This window comes from Centruroides sculpturatus, unplaced genomic scaffold, assembly GCF_000671375.1.
Source record: "Centruroides sculpturatus isolate CEXI.00-Female unplaced genomic scaffold, Cexi_2.0 scaffold148, whole genome shotgun sequence".
Classification (NCBI taxonomy): domain Eukaryota; kingdom Metazoa; phylum Arthropoda; class Arachnida; order Scorpiones; family Buthidae; genus Centruroides; species Centruroides sculpturatus.
Genome location: NW_019384359.1, coordinates 806,456 through 829,666, shown reverse-complemented (window position 1 = coordinate 829,666; position 23,211 = coordinate 806,456). Strand labels below are relative to the sequence as shown.

At 28.6% G+C, this 23,211-nt stretch overlaps 1 protein-coding gene and 1 long non-coding RNA gene across 2 annotated transcripts in view; one reads left to right on the top strand and one right to left on the bottom strand.

Moving 5' to 3' along the window:
• The first annotated feature begins 1,592 nt into the window (after positions 1-1,592).
• On the top strand, positions 1,593-5,739 carry LOC111640564. The gene is made up of 3 exons (XR_002759288.1): positions 1,593-2,248; positions 5,249-5,398; positions 5,603-5,739. It is a non-coding gene; the product is annotated as an uncharacterized LOC111640564 (long non-coding RNA).
• A 639-nt stretch (positions 5,740-6,378) lies between these two features.
• The window catches only part of LOC111640557 (rab GDP dissociation inhibitor alpha-like), a 46,653-nt gene continuing 29,820 nt past the window's right edge, over positions 6,379-23,211 (bottom strand). Inside the window, 5 exon segments of the mRNA XM_023386579.1 lie at positions 6,379-6,650; positions 6,740-7,531; positions 13,918-14,120; positions 20,199-20,333; positions 20,425-20,632. Of these exon segments, the coding sequence (XP_023242347.1) occupies positions 6,782-7,531; positions 13,918-14,120; positions 20,199-20,333; positions 20,425-20,632 (1,296 nt within the window). The 3' untranslated portion in view covers positions 6,379-6,650; positions 6,740-6,781.

Genomic DNA, 23,211 nt, shown 5'->3' with positions numbered 1-23,211 from the left:
GAACAGTACATTTTTTTAGAGTAACTCGCTTGTTTGAAGCTGGAATTATAGAAAAATTATTACCTTNAATTAGCTCCTAGAATAATTACAATAATTAGATGTAAATATGAGGGTAGTCCCAGAAGTACTTGACCTAACAAAGAAGAGACATAAAATTTGGGAAAACATATCTTTATTTTTCAACATAATCACCTTTTAGCTCGATAGACTTTTCCCAGTGATGTTAAATAGCTTTGATCCCCTGTTTATAGTGAGAACTGTCGAGTTTCTCAAAATAACCATCAACCGCAAACTCCATCTCTTCATTGTTGGCAAATCTTTTACCACCAAGCCATTTTTCAAGTTTGGAAAGAGAAAATAATCCAAGGGAGCTAAATCTGGTGAATAAGGTGCATGAAGAAGCAATTTGAACTTTAACTCATTGATTTTGGCTATCGCAATAATGGATGTGTGAACTGGTGCGTTGTCTTGATGAAACAACACTTTCTTTTTTTTTGCCAAATGTGGCCGTTTTTCTTGATTTCCTCACTCAAGCGCTACAATAAGTTCGCATGATACTCGCCGTTTATTGTTTTTTCTTTTTTGAAAATAATCAATGATAATTATCCCACGTGCATCCCAAAAAACTGATGCCATGACTTCGCCATCAGATGGAACTGTTTTCACCTTCTTTGGAGCTGATTTTCCCCTTTCAGTTCATTGTTTCGACTGTTATTTCGTCTCAGGTGTGAAATGATGGACCCATGTTTCATCCATGGATATGAACTGACGCAAAAACTCGGCTTTGTTGCTGCGAAACATTGCCAAACACTCAATTGAAACATCCTCACGACGCTGTTTTTGTCTCGTGAGCAAACTTGTCACCCATCTTGCGCACAGCTTTCTCATGTCCAAATTTTCAGTCAAAATGGTACAACACTTTTTGAAATGTCTACCATGTCTGCTAGCTCTTGCACTTTGAGTTGATGGTCATCCAATACCATTTTGTGGATTTTTTTTACCATTTCTGGCATGGTCACCTCACTTGGTCAACCACTGAAATGTTCGTCTTGGCAGCTCATACGGCCTCGTTTAAACTCTGCCAATATTTTATTGTTGTAAACGAGGGAGCAGACTCCCCCAGAGTAGATATTAAAGCTTAATATTAAAGCTGAGCTAGATTCTAATCTAGCTCAGCTTTAATATTAGTTGGACTGAAACCTTTTAAATGAAAGTATTGTATCACATAACAATGACCAATTTTTTCCATGTTTACAAATTCACTGAGATTGTTCACTATTGATGGCTGCCAAAAAAATACTAAACAACATAGTGTCTTCAAACTTCAAACTTAGGCTTTATAAGGTTGATACTTTCAAACACAGTCGTTTTTTTCAAACAAGTACCACCATCTATATGTCAGGTCGGGTATTTCTGTGACGACTCTCGTATGTGTAAGCTTATTCAGAGTACAAGTTATACAAGTTAATAATCATATATAATCTTTAATGAAGTATTATTTTATAGAATTGATCAGAAAAAATATATTAACTATGTTATATTTTGTATTTTTATCCTGACAAAATTTATATATAAAAGACAAAATATATATAAAAAGTATTACTTCTGAATCAAAAACATACTGATTGTAAAGTGTTAACGTTTATAATCATTTTTATTACTGTAATGAAGTTATAGTAGACATATAACATTTTTGATATTTTTATTATATTTTAGCAAACAAAACCATGAGAGATGAATTCTCAGATTTTTCTAAAAAATATTGTTATTGGTGTAAATCCAGGAACTTTTCATTACTTCATCTTTTTAAGGACTGTGCTGCATTAGAAAAATATTGTAAAAAATATCAAATCATTGTAATAATTAATACAAGCCAAGACCTAAATTACAGAGCTAGGCTAGGTAACCTAGCAATAAACAATATGTATAAAATAAATAACTTTTATTGAAAATTAGTGCTAATTAAACATTTTATTAATTAATCTTACTATGTAAGCATATGTATATAAAAATTTATTTATATGTTTATATAATTATATTGTCAGAAAGTTGTATAATTTTACTGTTGTGATTATAGAATTGTTTAGTCGAAGCAAACCAGTGAGTAAACGTACTGACTTCCTCACAACAGGCTCCAAGCTTATTACAGACTTTAGTTTACAATTGGATAATTACCTACAAGATACTCTTGAGGAGAATGAAAACAACAATGGAAATTTAATTCAATAAAACATTCAAGATTTTTCAGGTGAGCCTACTATTTTTGATACTCTACTACATAACCCAGATAACCTACTAAACACTTCTTCTACAATGTTATGGAATAAAATATTCAATCTTATAAAAACATCAAATGACAAACTTTTTAGTCAAATTACTTATATTAAGGATGAATTGGATTTAATTTGTGAATATTTGTGGGAAAGTAAAGAGTAACAAACAAAAATGGAAGAGCAAATGACTAATTTACGCCCTCAGATTGACACCTTGCAGATTGAGAAAGATCTTATGCAATTTAAAATGGACTCTATTTAATGATCATAATCATAATAGCATTATATTATATAAGTATCCTAATTCAAGAGTTATCTCAAAGGCAGAAATCTATAATTTTATTAGTGATTTGTTAAATATTCAAAATATAGTTCCATATGATATTTTGGAAGTAATTCAATTAACAAAAATACCAAAATTAACAATAAGAATAACCTTTAATAATAATCAACTTCGAAATCAAGTTTTTTTTTGCATATATTAAGAAAAACAGCAGAATCAACTTGAAGATTGGGGAAACATTCAAATGTCACCAGATCTTACCAAAAATTTACTTTCAATGTTATATGATATAAAAAAACAAAATCCACGAGCTAAATTACACAATGACATTATAATAACAGGAAACGGAAAAATTACATACATCATCAACATGAAAAGATTGGTTTATGCAGATACTTTTTTACTTTTCCCCAATTCAACAAATTTGATTAGCTGATACACTAAGAACCAGGGTCAAACACAGCATCCTTTAAACCTCAAGAATAACTACTTATTTCCAATCATAAATTGGAATTATCAGAGACTTAAATACAAAACTTCATTTATTAATTCCCTGCATGTCAAATATAAACTGAATATTTTTGTTATTATGGAAACTTGGATTACATCAGAAAACTTTTATACAACTAATTTCTCCAATAAGTTCATAATGGAATTAGTCCTTGCAAATAAACTAGTAGGACCAGGTTGCTCAAGTGGTGGATTATGCATACTCCTAGAAAAAAAACTATTTTAAAGTAATTCAAGTTAAAAAAGCTACTAATTATATACTTCTCCTTATCTCAACCAATAAAAATACATTAGTAAATAAAAACAATGATCTACTGATGCTAATGCTGATTTATGTGCCTTTTGGAGATATGAATACTCTTAATGAAATCTTCAAAATTATTGATTCATGGTGTTATATAATCCCTTATATTATAGTACTAGGTGACTTTCATTCTATAATTGGTGAATTGATGGATTCCAAAAATGAAGGCTCCAATCATCTAATTTTTTATAACCAAAAATCCAAGGATAAACAGATTAACAAAGTTAATAATATGGGGAAAAAACTAATAGATTTAATTATAGAATATAAATTATTTATACTGAATGGACATATTAACTCTGATCTTCCGACAGAATATACCTGTTTAACCAATTCTGGTAAATCTACAATAGATTTAACAATATGTTCTGATCTGCTCTTAGAATGTTGTGTGGATTATATGACAGCTTCATTGGATGCTTCTGATTATTTTCCCACATTAACTAAATTCCTACTATCTCCATTAAGGAAAACCAACAACCAATTTAAAAACACCAAAAATAAAATATAAAAATGCAAAATACTGGATAGAGATCAACAACTGTTTTCTTGTCATACCAGAAATAACAATCACTAATAGTGAAATGATATATAAACTAATGATAACTATATTAAATGACTACATTTACATTAATAAAAATGAAAGAAATCATCAAAACAAAAATAAGAAGTGTGGTTTGATTATGATTGTTTTAGAATGAGAACGATAATGCAATCTGAAAATATCAAGAAAATGTCAATCAAAGTAAAAATCAAAGATTTAAACATCTATGGCACTATAAATTGCTAAAATCTTAAATACATTTGGTGTATCAGAGTTATTGTTTGGGAATAACATTTGTGATTGGCAATTTGGATACACATGCTTAATAGATTCGGCAATATCTCAAGCTATAAACAAAGATCAAAATTCATTAAATCAAAGCACCTATCATCCTTGGTATATCAACTTGTTACAGTTTCCTTCTCAATCTTATATGCTACAACCAATGAATTTAAATATAAAACGTTTAATAATACAACTTCAATTAAATAAATACTCTCTTTTTATAAAAAAAATACCTATATTGACTTNAAAGCACCTATCATCCTTGGTATATCAACTTGTTACAGTTTCCTTCTCAATCTTATATGCTACAACCAATGAATTTAAATATAAAACGTTTAATAATACAACTTCAATTAAATAAATACTCTCTTTTTATAAAAAAAATACCTATATTGACTTTACAACTTCTCAATGCTTTCTTTGTGACTCAGTAAACTTCTCATTATATCACTTAATTTATAATTGTCAAGCACTTGATGAATTTCGAGACTATTATTGTATACTTAAAATATGTGATAATAAATCATTACTTGACTTTAAAATAAACCTAAATAATCTTAATAAAAAGAACATATACAAAATACATAATTATTTTGTTAAAATTCTTTAAAAAATTCCATATTAATAAATAATAATTAATCATTTAAAGTCCTAAATGTTAAGACATTCTTACTTGTTGTATAATAATTATGATTACCATGGATTTATGATAATTTTTCTTAAAATAGAAACATCAATTTATTTATAAGTATGCTACTGATATTTATAGTATAGTTATATATTTATTTTTTCTATATTAAAAATCTATGTTGAGTATTACCCTTAATTATGTAATTTGCCCTTGTAACAGAGAAATTCTCTCTATTGGTAGATACTATTGTGTATGATTTATTATGTTATTTATAATAAAAGATATTACGATTTTTTAATATTACACTTAAGATATGAGTTTAATATTTATATATTGATATATTATTATCAGAAAACTTTTTTATATAGAGCCATAATTTATTTTAAAAGTGTAATGTTTCTCTTTTTTCTAATTATAGAAAAATGATACTCAAATGTAAATTTTCTGGTTGTATATATTGTTCAAGACACTTTTCTAGTTAGATGCAATGAGGGGATCAAGTTCCCTTTATATACACATCAACCATTAGAAGAGGAAATTTATAGACTATTGAAACCTTTAAATTCAGGTAAAATTTTAAAAAAGCACTTCTTTTGACATTCTGTAATATCCACAAATTACATACAAATACATCACAGAATTAAACTCAAACTATTTTCACCTACCACCTTACCAGAAGATATGCTTTTTTCTTGCCCCCATGGTTCTTGTTGGTGTCTAGATAACATTTTTCAGTGATGAGCTTAGCCAATAATTTTTATTCTAATTTCAGAAGAGTCAGTCTGATACATGGTGAAAAGGAGATGTATTTAATGGAGATCCATTTAGGCATTAAATTGTGCTGATGGAAACTTAATAGAAATTGCAGCTGGATATGCTTGATGAGTCACTTCGTCTTTGACTTTAAAAGTGAGAACCATTTTGCAGTTTTTGTAGTAAATAAAACTATGCTTTTTAACAACACCAAACTTAGATTAAGAATAAACCAAATTGCACATTTGGAATCTGTTAATATACTTTTTTAAAAATTGTAATTTGAATGGTATATGCTCAACCTGAAGACATATTGAAATATCAAATTGTAATTAAAAAATCTTTGCAAGTAAACAACTTTAACATTGAAATACAGTTTGCTTTATTCTCAATCTAAGTTCAGCATTGTTAAAGAGCATATTTTAGTTAGTTCAAATGATAAGCAAATAGAAAGTAGAGTGAAATAAAATTGTAGTTATACAATTTAATTTTGTTGTTCCATTGTGGCAATTTTAAGGTAAAAGCCACATTCAAATGTCCATTTCTCAAAGTTGCAATAAAATAATAAGCATTCTTACTAAAAACCCATTCTGTTAAATATGTTAATTTCAGCCAATAGACTTTGAAAACTGAATACAATACATTTCCCATATTTTCACGGCATCTAATTGGTTGCTAGTTGTTGTGATGCAGTGCGGAGCTTTATATCACTACATTTAACTGTTATACACAGGCTTAATATGATGCAGCATATGTCAACCTTTTAAGATTACATTAACCATTGCAAAAATCAGATGGGTTATTGTAACATTTATAGGGTCACATATTACTATTTTTACAATTTAACTGTTGAAACAAATGCAGTGTGAAATGACAAGATTTTACAGCCTAGGACAATATTCTCTATTGGACAATTTGCTCCCTTTTCATTCAAGATATGTATACATACACCAATTTTTCAAAAGACAATTAAAAATAAAAAATAAAACATATAAAGCTGATTTCTGGAAACTCTCCTGAAACTTCATCATCACAGCAGTTTAAAGAGAACTGTATAGAAAGGATATCTCTAATATATATAAACGGCTTGCTGTATATTATATTACAAATGTAAATTTGTCTCTGTAATCCAAAAACACACTTTGGTAGATGATATCTCTAATGACAAAATGGGACATGAAAGAGCTATTTGAAATTTCTAATCTTGTTTGTCTCCCAAGTTATACTTGACTTTAGAGAAATCAAAATCTTCTCCTGTACCTCTATGGAAGATATCCAATACATCAAGACAGGTAGTCTCAAAATGAGTAGTGGCATCGTAAGATTCAGAGATAAATATCTGGCTTTCTCTGCCATCATCTATCTGCCATCATGGTCTATAAAAATCACTCACCCATATAAATTTTTGTCTGATTGGTCCCAATACATCAAGTCCAGGCTTAATCTCATTCTCCGGATTATTGGTTTCCACTGTAGTACTAACCATAGCTACACACCAACCTTTAGCTGCAACTTGATGAGTGTAAGATACTAATGAAACATAGATATCTGATTTTCGGCCTACTTGTTTCTGTGGAATGATGATTTGACAAGATAATGCATCCTGAGTATTTGGAATAGGATGATTCATCAAACAAATACAACGAACGTGTCCTACTTTTTCTGAACGATCAGGAACATAGGATGGGTCACAATATACTTGTTTGCATTTTGCAATCTCTTTTCCAGAACGTACACCAACTACTTTACCATCCTCCAGGACAATTTCATCAATAGGTTTATCCAACATGTACGTACCACCATAAATAGCACTCAATTGTGCAAATCCTTGTGGCAGTTCTCCCAAACCATAAAGTGGATACAAATATGGGGTTTTTCCATATCGTGCCAGAGAGTCACTGTACAGCTTAATTTTTAAAATTGTCTCAACACAAGGTTTATTTAAATACTCATCATCTCGATACAAAGCTAAGGCATGACCAGTAAAGTCGGCTGTATCTTTATCCAATCCAAACTTCTCATACATTTGAGCAGTATTAGTTTTATTGGGTCAATATCCTTCCATGTTTTTGGATCTTCCATGCTAAATTCTTGTATAAAAATCAAGAAGTTCCTGAAATGTCTTTTTTCAAACATACCCATGAGATTTGATACTAAAGCTTCTTTTTCATCTGCAGGAACTTTAAAAATTTTTCCACCTTTATAAACATAACTTCCTTGAACAGATTTAAATTCCAGGTAACGAGTTACACCAGTGTGAATGAGCAATTTAATTAACTGACCATTAGCCATGAGAAACTTTGGAATAAGGTCAATATTCCAATCTCTTGAGCGTCCATATTCATCCAACTGTGCTGATGGCAAATTGAATTTTGCAAATAATTCTTCAAGTGGAGTAATAGAAACACCCTCACCTCCATAATACTTGTTTCTATCAATGTGTAAAACTTTTTTCCCACTTACTGATAGTAGTCCACTAAGGATGCATTCCTTAAGACCAGTACCTAAAACAATAGCGTTGTATTTTTCATCCATGATTTTAGTAACGAAAAGATTTTAAAACTCTGATCTGACTAACCATAAAATTGTAGTTATTAATAGAGAGGTTTCCAATGTAGAGATCATATTTATTAAATTGCATAACTGTTTAAGAATGAATGACATACCCTAACAAACAAATACACAGTGTGAATAAAACAAAGAAAATAGAGACTGGAACCTATGGGCCTTTCGATCAGATCACATGGAAATTTCAATTTCATCATACTCATAATNACGTACTTGTCCTACTTTTTCTGAACGATCAGGAACATAGGATGGGTCACAATATACTTGTTTGCATTTTGCAATCTCTTTTCCAGAACGTACACCAACTACTTTACCATCCTCCAGGACAATTTCATCAATAGGTTTATCCAACATGTACGTACCACCATAAATAGCACTCAATCTAAGAAGTTACAGTAAATTGCATTTACATTAAAAACTTTTCATTATTAAATATTTAAAAGATGTAATGAAAAAGGCAATGAATTCAAGCATTTTATCTTTTATGCAAAAAAATAAATAAATAAAAACTTTAAAAAACTGCAACATGCCTTTATCACCAGTTTTAAAACTTCTACTATTTTTCTATTTAAACATACTTAATATGTAGTTAATAATATGGAATATGAATTTAAGTATTTTGTAAAATATCACTATTTCTACAGATAAGAAGAAATGCTTTTATTGAAATAAAAATTTCATTGAAACAAATTAAAATTTCTTTATGTAAAGATTCTGAAAAAGTTTATCAAGAATTTCTTAGGAGAAAAAATAATTGTTTAAGTTCTATATTTGAGCAATCTATATTGCTCAAATATAGAACTTTAAACTAAAAAAAACTCTAAAAAACAAATTTAAAATACTGAAACATGTTGGAAAGATACAGAACTCTAATGATTTTGCATTACATTGATTTTTTTTCAAAAATTAAAAGCTATAATAATACAATTATAGATAGATAGAGTTAAGGAATTTAAACAGCCATCTTAACCAAAGTCATCAACAGTACGACTAAATTATTTAAAGGAGTCAGAAAAATAACAAATGTATAATCTGTTTTAACTACAAAAAGAAATCAATGCTGAATTATTACTATGTCAACTGATACTACATAGTTGAATTCTGAAATTGATTTTTTTATATCAATATATATATAAGTAAAATCATGCAAAGAAGTTTAAGTATTAAGATAATTTTTTATAGTCATTTCAAAGAAATTTGTGAGCTTCTGCAAATTCTATAAAATACAATGGAATAAATTTGTAAGAAAGTACACAAATAAAAAAAAAATATTTTCCAATATATTGAGAGAAAATAAGATGAAATTCAATGACACTGCCAATATGAATACAAGTGTTTCTACAAAGGCCTCATCCAAATAGAACAATGTCACAAATAAAACAAATGTTACAAAATTTCTCTTATTTGATATGATTACATAACTAGTATATTAAAATAAAGTTGTTTTTCAGTTGTATCCATTAAAAACTGCATTGTATTGATTTAATATGTGGATGTAAAGTATTAAAAAAAACCAATGAATATCAATTGTTTAAATAATCAAAATAAATTATTAAAACAAATCTGATGCATTTTTGGATTATTAACATTTACTTTTATTACAAGGATTAGATATAAACTTCTCAGGAAAGTACTAACATTTACAGATTATGTGAAATAGGCATGCACTAAGTGATGCCTAAAGACTTTTAGTCAAAAATTATAAAAAGCAAAACCAAATTAAAATGTGCATTAGTATATTTAAATAAAAACATATTCTATGGTAACATTGGCAATACAGTCGAGCGTTGATTATCTGAATGCCGATCAACCAAAACATTGGTTAACCAAAAGCATACCAGTCAGACTGCCGTGCTGAATCGAACGTTTTTGATACTAGATTAACTTCTAGAGTATAAATTTTTAAAAACTATTTTTCAATATATTTATTTTGTTTGTACAAAATAAAGAAATAATTTTTAACAATACAACAGCCAAAATTATTATTATAAAAATTTTCGTTAGGCTTAAGATCGACGAAAATTCAACACGAAGTGACACGCAATGGAGAAAAATTTAACATGGGATATATTAATATTCTATTATTGGGATATACTAATATACTATATTAATAATGTATTTTTTTGTACATAATCGGTTATCCGAAAAATTGCTTTTCCGAACAATCCCAGTCCCCAATTAATTCAGATAACTGACACTCTACTGTACTTGTATGCTAAATTTTCATTTTAAAGATAAAATAATTCTGAAAATAATTATTTCAGGATTGTAAAGTTTCAGCTGAACGTCCACTACTATCAAATTAAAAATTGATCTGCCAATTATACCGTATAACTGTTTTTACATAAAAACTTCAGATTAATACATTAATAAACATGCATTTGACAAAGGGCAAATTTATAGCTACAAGCTTCAATTTAAAAAATCAAAAATTCATATTTTTATAAGTAATAAAAAAAAAAAAAAACCAACTAAAATTCAGTGTCTTCATTATAATTTTTCACATCATAAATTTTTGCTATGTGGTTTGTTGTATCTTCAGAGGGTCTCACCTTGGCATGCAAAAATTGTTTCTGAAGTCCTCCCAGTCATAATAAAGTCAACTTTGCTACATGACTATGGTTCCTGATGTATGTGAAGGACAGCTATAATAAAGGCTTTGAAGTTTTTAGTGATTTTTGTGCTTTAAATTCAAAAGTTATTTATCATCCAAGCTTTTAATATCAAAAATATTGCAGATTTTGCCATATCATTAAAAACAAATTTACAGATTCCTTATTTGGATTACAATCAAATTACAATGAAAAAGCAATCATCAAAATGTAACCATAAAATAAATTTTATTTGGAACTGAAACTTCGAAGTATATCTTAAAAATAATTTCAGGATAAAACAAGAATTATACCAAACAGAACAATATTTTATTCAGTGCATAACACTACATACTCTTTCACACAGGTTATTATAAAACTATTACATTTACAAAATTACAGTTAAATCATACTAATAAAATGTGGACAAAATGATTATTACCATCTTGACCAAATTTATTCTTTATTATTTCTGTTCTAAATTACAAGTAGTGAAAATAATTTAATCACAATCACTTATTCTATTCCTACATCTATTAACAAAATACTGGCATTAAACCATAAAAAAAATAAATAAAATGACAGAGCAAATAATACTAAATCCAAAAAGATAGCAATTTGAAATAAATATAAAACCTTAAGCTCAAAACATTATCAAACTTTTTACTAAAAGCATAAAAATGATCTTTATAAAGAATAAAAGCAAAAATCAAGAATAGTCCACAGTGGGTGATTGGTTAACCAATCACTTACTGTATAATGGCTTATTATTCTAAGTTAACCTGTTAATGTTATAATGTGACTTCTTTTTGAAGTAATGTAATAATAAAAGCTTTACAAACATAAAAAAATTAAGGCTTTCAAAACTACGATCAATTTGATGCATATCTTACCGTGCAAATCCTTGTGGCAGTTCTCCCAAACCATAAAGTGGATACAAATATGGGCTTTTTCCATATCGTGCCAGAGAGTCACTGTACAGCTTAATTTTTAAAATTGTCTCAACACAAGGTCTATTTAAATACCTAAAAATAATTTGAACAAGAAAGTAAAATTAATATTAAATATTAAGTTTGATAATTTTATTTAAAACTAATATTTATTCAAAATAATATTTTAAAAACTTCAGTAATTCTATTATTGCAGAATTATCTACTTATACAAACAGCAGGATCAATGGCTTATATATCTGTTATGGAATGCATAGAATGTGCACTAGGGGGGTGTCCCTAGCAACGATTTTCAGCTATTATTTAAATTAATAGTATATATTTTATTTATAACAGTATAATTTATTATTTATACCACGGAATGACACTGCTGCTGCTAGAACACCCACTAGGGGCATNCACCATGAGAAATTCAGTATATTATTATTTTTATTTGTAATATGAATTTATTATTTATACCACGGTATGACACCGCTGCTGCTAGAACACCCACTAGGGGCACCCTAGGCTAATAGTTAAAAATGACATGTTCAGAAAATATTTTTTGCAAAAAACACTAATTATGATGTAGAGTTTAAGTTTTTATTTATACCACGGAATGACACTGCTGCTGCTAGAACACCCACTAGGGGCATCCTGGGCTAATAGTTAAAAATGACATGTTCAGAAAATATTTTTTGCAAAAAACACTAATTATGATGTAGAGTTTAAGTTTTGTATACTTTTTTAAAATTTAGTTCTTTCCATGTTCTATATCTTTGTCTTACTGAAAAAGTTGTTGCTGCCTCACTTGTTTAAAATTCAATGTTAAATTCCCTGCTATGGAGTGCATTTTTAAAATGAACCACAAGATATTAACTTTTAGTAGTATGATCACATATATATATATATAAACTTGGCCCTGAATATAAGAATACATTGAAGATGTAATTAACACATACAAACAAGAAATTGATCTGGAATTTGAACTGCATGCACAAGAAAAAAGATACTTTGTTGCCATCTGTTGTATGCCCAAGTAATCTCTCACTATGAAAACATCTTGTGCATTACACTCATGTTTTTGATGGGGTTTTTTGGCTTTATTTTTGGAGTGTTTGGAGATACACACCCCCTATATTGGGTATTCGGAAATAATGCACCATAAGAGTGTCTGATGATGAATGCAACCCAGCAAGAACAACATGCAGTGTTCTGATGACTGTTGTGTTATTATGTAGAATTAAACAAAAATTTAACAAATTATAGAAATAGCAACCTTTGTACCACATAGGTATTAATCAATATTGACCATATCAAGTTATTTTAAATTAGAAAGTTCCTTATTCAAATAATTATGACCAAGCAAATAATTTTGAGTCAGTTTAAAGTCTATCCTTTTTCAACATTCCAACCAAATACAGATGATTAACATTGGAATGTTAAAAAAAAATACTTTAAACTAACCCAAAATTATTTATGGTCATAATTATTTGAATAAGTAAATTAATCCTTGAGACTATTATTCACACAGAAAGTTCCTGTTATTAATATCTTAAGTTGTGTAATCTGAAATTTCATTCCTCCATGAAAAAGTTGGCAATTTTTTTTTAATCCAAAAATTTTTGGATTAAAAAAAAAAGAGTCACACTTGAGTAACTTTTCTGATGTTCTTGAGATGGTTGCCATTGCTTTTGCACTCTAAGTTCTGCAGAAAATTAAAGAGAGAGATCAGTTTCCCTCAGTATCTGGAGAAAGTAACAACAAAGATAGGGGTTTTCTAGTGAGACTTATTCTTCTCTTACAGAACAGAATTTTTCAAACCATCTCCATGGTATGTTCATTCATTAACAATACCATCACTAAACACTCTGTTGATATTTCAGACAAACTGCGCTGTAACCCAGTTTGAACTTACAAAAAAATTTTGCTTCTTGACTAATCCCATCCTACAAAACTCATGTAAAAATTAGTTTACCCATTATTTTTTAAAATTTCTGGAGTAAAAAGTTCATATACACTGTCACAAGATAACATGAAAGAATTTAAGTGATCAGCTGAGAGTTGAAAATTTAATCAATTTGCTAATGATTAGATATTTCATATTATATTTTATATGTTTTATATTAAATGACGTAATTCTTATTTCTATTTCATTTGTTTTGATGATGACAAACTCTAAAGTAGAAATCAAATATGTTTTCCTACTGAATAGTTTAAAAACTCTTGAATTTCAACAATCTTACTTACTCATCATCTCGATACAAAGCTAAGGCATGACCAGTAAAGTCAGCTGTATCTTTATCCAATCCAAACTTCTCATACATTTGAGCAGTATTAGTTTTATTGGGGTCAATATCCTTCCATGTTTTTGGATCTTCCATGCTAAATTCTTGTATAAAAATCAAGAAGTTCCTGAAACGTCTTTTTTCAAACATACCCATGAGATCTAGAAAGAAAAAGTATGTTATAAATTAGTTTTCAAATTATTTATTTCACAAATATTAATATAAATTATTAAATAAAATAACAGTCCTCTTCTCAGAAATACTGGAGTGAGAAATAAACAGTCACAAACAAAATCTTTTTTAACCAGTAACTGAACATAAACTAAACTTCCGAACGTTTTCAGCCTTCACCAAGGCCTACTTCAGGTATTGAACTAAACTGGCTTCCAAATTGGACCGTCACAATGATGTTCTGCTTTAAACTTTGTATATATCAAATTTCACACATGCAATTGACTCTGTTCGAATTTCTTGAACAGATATTTCCATGCATGCACAACAGTCTCACCAATAAATAATTACTAAAAATTTAAAGGATTAATGAACAAAAACAGAGCAAAGTGATACTAGAAAAAAAATGCATAAATGAAAAGAAATGAGGTATTTAGGTTTTAAATTACATGAAATTTTGACAATATATTTGCAAAATCCAACACTACTAAGAAAAAAAAAAATACTAATAGGTAGGTAATCTAAATAAAAATTAATTCTGAACTTTCATAATTTTTGGTATTAAATGATTGATGATAACAACAACTAGTTACTCAACTCCCAACAAATTAACTTAAAATGATAGGAAAGATGGCTAAATATATATTATTAGGACAGATTCATAAACAGCTTGTATCAGAGGTTATGATAAATTTCATTATAAGTTGCCAGGTATATGTGAATACCTTCTCTCATAACTTATGTGCTTAAGTACTCTATTTACAAGATTTGTTATCTATTTGACTGTTTGTATGTTGTCACTTTCCCAGTGTAACTGCAAATATCTCACAGAATTCATAACCATACTGGCTTGTATTCTGCAAAAATTGCAAGAATAAAACTTTTTGCTTAACACTATATTGCACACCACAGTATACTTTCACCTTTGAAATGGTACATTGATAAGATCAATAAGAAAATACCTGCAAGCAAGGAAAACAATAATATAAAAATGAAAAAGAAAATTTGAGATTGTTTCCATTGGCAGTTTATTGTAACTGTAATATATACATACATACATACATATATACACACACTAGCTGTTACTTGCGGCTTCGCTCGTGCAGATTTTGCAAACAAATCCTATTTACATTCAATATTTCAACAACTATAATAATTGTTATATAACACCTACCGCTGAGAATGATGAGAATTGCTGAGAATCAAACAAACTGTTTTTAATTTAATAAATTTTCTGGAACATTTACAATCGTTCTATAATCAAACCAATATGCAAAAAAAAATTCAAATTTAAAACGGTTCAAACATTTGGTTAAAAAATCGAAATATATAAAAAATATTTATGACAATATCTGAAATGTTATCAATTTAATACCCCCAAATACTCAATGAAGACTAAACATAATTAAAAACAAAAAAAATTGCATCTAAAATAGTACAATAAAAGCTGTTATTCAGGTTAAGCCTTAATGCTCTCCCCCCTGCTGGGGAATTTTGAAAAATCCCTTCTTAGTGTGCATTTTCATGATGTACCCTAACTGTACCAAATTTCATCTCTAGGTTCTGAAACTTTCTAAAAAAAACTGGAACATTATCATTGAAGCGTCACACATTTTCAAAGTCTACCACTTTCAAACCCCCATATCTCTTGCACCCTTATAGCTATCGAGATGCAACCACCATAGTGTACGATGGGAGATTTGGGCTACTACCACACACAAACACCATTCATCTGTGATGTGTAGTTTTGGCTGCAGAGTGACATATAGGCACAAACATGCCCATTTATATATACATTAAAATGGAATATTTGTAACTGGAATGACCTAACCTGCATTATGTGCTAGAATTGACTAATCAAATACACTGCATGAATTAATTTAATAATATTTATCCAGTGTTTTGACATCATTTTCATTAAATTACAGTCTCTGTTATTCAATCTCATAATTTGTTGAATAAGCAAACAAAGTCATATGATGCATCATTTACATACATTGCATGCACATTTTGCCCATACCCTCTGCTGTTTTGTAGTGCATCATGTACATTTGATGCTTGATAAATGCTAAGGCTGTTTTCCCCAGACTAGCTGAAATCACCCAAAATATCAGACTGCTGCCTCCTTATTGATGCTTTGCAAATAGCTGTTCATCTTTGCAGAAATCATGCCAATAGCATGCCCATCCATCAGGTTCATCAAGACAACTTTTTCTCTCATCACTCCAAATAATTTTGTGTGTTTCAATTCAAGACTGTTTCAGTTCTATGTTTCGTGTTGTGGGCTAACCAGCAGCTTCAGGTGCAGTTTTTCTTGTACTTTTATACCAGATGAGGGTAATATGCCACAATTCAGCCAATGACTGATTTAAAAGACATTAGTCTTGACATGCAATAGATTGTAAAGATGTAGAATTTTTTCTTTCACCTCATGCACAATGATCCATTTTGTTGATGTAACTTTCCTAGGCCTGCTGGTTAGCTTCTTTATATAGTTTTCTCCTAATCAACAAAAATTATAAACTACTATATGAGACTTGTTTAATTGTTCAGTATGTTCTGCAGAATAGCAGTTTTCCATAAAAAAAAAAAACAATTGCCCTTTTCTTTATCGGATAAAGGTTTTCCATTAGCCATTCCCTATTCTGTAAACAAATTAGAAAAATGGTTGTTCATTTGCAAATTCCTAACCTCATGTACTGTACACTAAATATAAAAGGTATTTAGTGTAAAAACAGTAAAATGCATGGGTTTAAGAGATATGCAAATATCAAAAACATTAATTTTTTTTTAAAAAAACTATTACCTATGACACTATCTTATTATGATGTTTCATTATCATTGTCTTAATGTGATACTGTTACATAAAACAGTACATTAAATGTACTAATATAGTGTAAAAGAAATGAAAAAAAGGGGGTTGCTTTATGCTTAATTGAATGCACATTGTGTGTTTTATGGCTTAAGGATGAGATTGTATTATTAAACATAAAATAATAATTGCTAACAATAAGCTCAATCTTCTTTCAAGATCTCCTAATGGGTTCTTTTTCTTCAGATGTTGACTGGTAAGCATTGTGCAGCTTGTACTTACAGGATTTACAATGCAATTCATAAAGAGCAACTTTGAGAGAGAACTACTTTACCAGATAATAGAACTTTCAGAGTTTAGTTTCCATTACTCAAAAAACTAAGTACAACAGATATATGTACAGTACTTTCAAGAAGCATTGCTATTTGTGATCAATTCAAAAGATTAATGTTATAATGAATAAATTCACAAACTGACATAATGAAAGATCAAAAGCATCTTCATATTGCTAGCTTCTAAATATAACCCAATATTAACTTATAATTAATAACTAAAAAAAATACATTATTTTTTAACTATTANTTACATATCGGGTTTAAGCAATGTTTGTATATGTCTTATGTGGTCCATAAACATTTTTAAAATTGACAAATGTAAAAAAAACATATCACAATTTCCCTTTATGACTTGAGAAACCATGGCTATCACAATTTTTCTGTTCTATTAATTAATCAGGTCAAAAATTGTACGAAAATAATATTCTGCAACTGACTTAAGATAATTTTGAGTTTTGCTTAAAATCCAACAGATCTACAAACATTCCAGTCAATCTGAAAACAGCAAGAGTGTAAAGTTTTCTGGAAACACGACTTAAATGTATTTTGTAGTAAAAATTACTCTAATCAAAAACTATCCAATAACATAAGAAAAGATAATAATAGCTGAATAAGTCTACTAGTATAAGGCTCAAATCAGTAAAAAATAAATATATTAACGTGTCATGTTAAAAGATAGTATTTTAAAAAGTGATCAAGTGCAGTAATTTTTGGATATTCACTTTTAAATATAATTCAACTCATTGCTTGCATAAAAAATAAGATCATTTTTCTGAAATAAATTTATTTGTTTTGAATGGAATTATTTTTTGATGATTGTCATTCTCTTATCAATTTTAATCAAATCTGCTTATCATTTAACAAATGAGGAAAAATTATAAGAAAGCCACCAATGTTTTATGAAACAAAAGAGAAACAAGAACAGTGCATATATCCATCAGAACTATTTTTTTGAATCAAATTCCACTGACATTGTTAGCGATGAATGAAAGACTTCATTCATCGCTAACAATTTACAAAAAATCATGTAATATATGAACAATTTAGAGTTTTAATTAGTATTCAATATAATTTTCAGAGCTTTTGAAATTAATTAAATAACTAATCTTATTTTTTTGCAACAATAAATTAATAAAATTATGAAACATCTACTTAACTATAAAACTACCATTTACCATGCTGTAAATATTTATTATTCTAATGTTTTTGTCTTCTTAATCAGCCTTCAAGAGATTTGAATTTTACAATTTAAAAAGAACAAAGCTCCCATTTATTCTATAATGATTTACAATGTTCCATTTTTGAAATAAGGCAAATTTTAAAACGACATGTGTCTGATTTTCACATGTTAAATAGAATATTGCAAAAGTGATAACAACAAAACTGTTTCAATGTCACATGGCTGAGGTGAATGGCATTTTGAGGTAGTCATGTGAATGAGTGATGTCTAAGTGAGATCACATGGCACATTTTGTAAGCATTTGCTGGTCAACATGCTGCTCTGCAACAAAAATAAGCTTAGGCAATTGCATCTTGAATAGTGTACACTAAGTAGTCCTATAATTTCTTGTTTATAGCACTTTTTGTATGGCTTGCCTCTAAAATATCCTATGTATTTTGAAGATGTATATTAAATATGTCTTTTCAAAAAAAGGAAAAAGCATAATAGTCTGATTGTAAAGTTTTTTTTAATCTTTGGAAATCATAACTGGAAAAAAATTATATACAGTAATACCCCGAACTTACGCGATAGGTGGGACCGAGCGGTAACCGCATAAGTTGAATTCGCATAAGTCAAGATATAATTTCGCATATAAATACATACAAATAATTTTTAATTGAGGCCAGAAACTAAAGAAAACAATTTAGAAAAAAAAAAGTTTAATAAAATCTTAGATAATACATACGTATAACAAATTAGGCCTATATTATTTTACAATTTTTTACATTTACTTGATTATTACACCATAATTTTAACATTGTTTCCATCTCAGTGATAATACCATGACATTTACGAATGATGCTTGAATTTAAAGATTGAGCATTTTTCACAGCTTCAAGAATTTTTTCTTTGCCTTTTATAATTGTTCTGACCGACAATTCCGGTAGATCAAACTTCTTTGCCAATTCACAAATTTTCATTTTTGTATCGAAGTCTTTAATAATGGGTACGTTCGTAAAGTCAAACGAGTTAAACGCGTTAGTAACGAATCGTTCGAAAAGTCTAACGAAATAGGAATAACGATGACGTCATTCTCGTTTAACTCGTTCGACTTTACGAACATACCCAATGTTAACTTTACATTCCAAAGATAAAGTTTTTCTTTTCTTGTTTGATGCAGAAGAATTAGTTCTACTTCGTTTGGATGACATAGTAGAGTCTCTCAAGTCTCCGTAGATATAACAAACACAGAAATAAATAACACAAAATAAATTGTAGCTATGTGTGGATTCCACGCAACACATCCGAACACGTAAGCTGAACAATAGTGTGGGGGGAGTGAGTAATCAAGGGTTGCATGGCGCTCAAACAAAAGACGAATCAACGAGATTTGAAAATCGCGTAACTCCGGGTTCGCGTAAGTCAGGGTATTACTGTATATATATATATATATATATCTCTATTCTCTCAGTATTACCTTATTCAGTTTGCAATATGCTCAGCTTATTTATTTCATATATATAATATATGAAATAAATTTCTCTCCTACCACAATGTTATAAATTTTTGATACACCACCAACCTCATTAAACTGTCAAATTCATGACTGAACAAACTGTGGCATCTTAATGAGGTTTGACTGTTAAGAATTTTAAACACTGATCGAACTATTGAAAAACCTTTTATTTATTAAACATTAAAAAATTATTTATTAAAATTAATGCAATTTATGATTATATATAATAACAATAAATCTTACTTGATACTAAAGCTTCTTTTTCATCTGCAGGAACTTTAAAAATTTTTCCACCTTTATAAACATAACTTCCTTCAACAGATTTAAATTCCAGGTAACGAGTTACACCAGTGTGAATGAGCAATTTAACTAACTGACCTAATTAAATAGACAAAAATTTAGTATTACTTATTCAAATTTTACATGTATTTAATACCTATTTAAATTTTAATTATTATTTTAGTCTCACCATTAGCCATGAGAAACTTTGGAATAAGGTCAATATTCCAATCTCTTGAGCGTCCATATTCATCCAACTGTGCTGACGGCAAATTGAATTTTGCAAATAATTCTTCAAGTGGAGTAATAGAAGCACTTTCACCTCCATAATACTTGTTTCTATCAATGTGTAAAACTTTTTTCCCACTTACTGATAGTAGTCCACTAAGGATGCATTCCTTAAAAAATATTTTTAATTAGCATAAAAATATTTATAGTAAATATAAAAATATTTGAATCATTATATTATACAAACATTAATTACAACAGCTTAAATTTAGTAAATGAATCAAAATAATAAAGAATATTAGAAATTTTATTTCAAATTAAATGAAAGTTAACTATGGTTGCTAAAATTAGGATAAAAACTTCAAAAAAAATCATAAACTAAACAGATATTCTAATGAAATTATTTCCTAACAGCTACAAAATATTCTGAAAATAAAAACATTTTGGCTCAGTTGATAATAGTTCAGTTCATTTTTATAGAACTGCTATTCCAATAATTTATTAATATTTCATTATGTAATACTGTATTACATTAATTAAGAAAGTAAAAATTTCACTTTTTCCGTAAAAATGTCTATTAAATCTTACTAATACAAATATCAAGTTGAATAAAATTTTTTTGTTGTTTCTTTGCAGACACACTAATTCATCAGAATCAATTGAATAAAATTGTTAAAAATTTTTTGAAGCTCAAAAATTAAAAAAAAAAATTAAATTGTATTAACAGTTGATTTACTTGAACAAGTTATGTTCATCTAAACATACTTATTTTAAGACAATTTTCACATGACTGGCTTTAAACTATTTCAGAGTCATACTCCATTACTTTCTAGAACAAATGACTAAGTATATAGCTATTTAGAGAAATTTTCAGCTATGAAAACTTTAGTTCTCAAAACAGAAGAAAATCATCTTAAATAATAAACAATAGCATCCTATTATTACAAAAATATTATTTACAAATATGAATATTTTTATAGAAATTTGTTACTATTTCTATATTATATTTGAAAATGAAAACGATGTTAAAATGTCACATTAAACATTACATACAGTTAAAATTGAATGTATGTTAACACTTAAAAATGAAAATAAATCAACTAAATTTATTATACAGCACATGCAAAGTACAATGTAATCACTGAAAATTTTTATACTTGTACAATATTAAAAAAAAAATACGTTGAATTCAAACAGAGGAAAAAAGGCAAAAGTAAACAATAAAAAGTTCACTCCTGTTACTTGTAAACAATTTTTTTTTTTACTATTTTGTAGTCAAACATTTGATCTTAAATTCTTTCCTTTGTAATGCACTTGCCAGGATGATTGCAAGTGTTATCTGAAAAGATACAAGCCCATATTTTTACTCCTTACTTAAATGGTTGTTTCACAAATTGTATGTAATACTTCCCTACAACTGCTCTATGGGATTCAAATCAGGCAACAACAGATAGTAGATGTAGTTGCTGAGGGGTTCTTAACCATTATTGGACTAGACACGAAGTGGGTTTTAGATCCTTGTATCACTGGAGGCTTCATGGCTCAGGAAGTTCCAGTTCTGTCACACTTGTTATATATTAGCCTTTAGGATATTCAAATATCAAAGTTATCACTATAATCTTTCAAATTATATTTAGAAAGGTTCTATTGGGTTGTTCAGAAAGTAATTTTGTTTTTTTTTCCGTGGAAAAAAAACAATATTTTTATAATCAATAAATATTTTGTTAAATTATTTATTGACCATTTCGGTAAAATATTTGTTGTCATCGTTTCTTGTAGTAGCATGATTTCCATTCATAAAAGTTTTGATCATTGCTTATGAAAAACTGATCCAAGTGATTTTTGACAAAGTCATTTCAAGTAAATGTCTTACAGTTTAAAAAAATTGTATAGACCAGAACAAGTAATAATCTGAGTGTGCTCGATCTGGCAAGTATGGTTATGGTTGGTGTGATAGCATGTCCCATCATCTAAGTTCTAACAGTTTCTGACGAGTTACCAAACTTGTGTGAAATTTGACATTATCGTGGTAAAACACTACACCTGTTTTGTTGATCAATTCTGGCCACCTTTCTGTTTGATGATATTACTCAATTTGTTTACTCGATGGCAATACACTTTCAAATCAATTGTTAAATTGTCTAGTAAAAGCTCCAAAAAAAAAATTTCCTTAAAATCCCACCAAAGTGAGCATTTCTCTAAGAACACGTGGAACCCACATAGAACTTTGAAACAAAACCAATTTGTTTCAAGTAATCAAACAGTCCAATTTGACAAATTTAATCTCTTAGTGATTTCATGTGTTGTTATTTGGCAGTTTGCTTCAATCAGTACCTTTTATTTTGTTTTCATTGGCTTCAACTGGCCATCCAGAACATGGTGCATCTTCAATATTGAAACTGACAGAACAAAATTTTGTAAACCAGTTTTGGCACTGTCGTTCTGTCAATACACCTTCTCCACACACGTCACGCAATTTTTTTCTCGCTTGAACAGCATTCTTACCTTTTCGGTAATAAAAGAGCAAAATATGCCAAAAATACTGCTTTCAATCTTCCATATTTGATGGGACACAAAAAATAAACAATTGCACAAAATCAAAATTTTTTTACAAATAAGCCTTAAAATGCTAGCTGTCAAAATACATAATGATAATACGATTTAGAATGAAAATGGCGGGAAAAATACGACTAATCCGTCTAGTGGTAAAAAAAAACAAAATTACTTTCTGAACAACTTAATATATTGC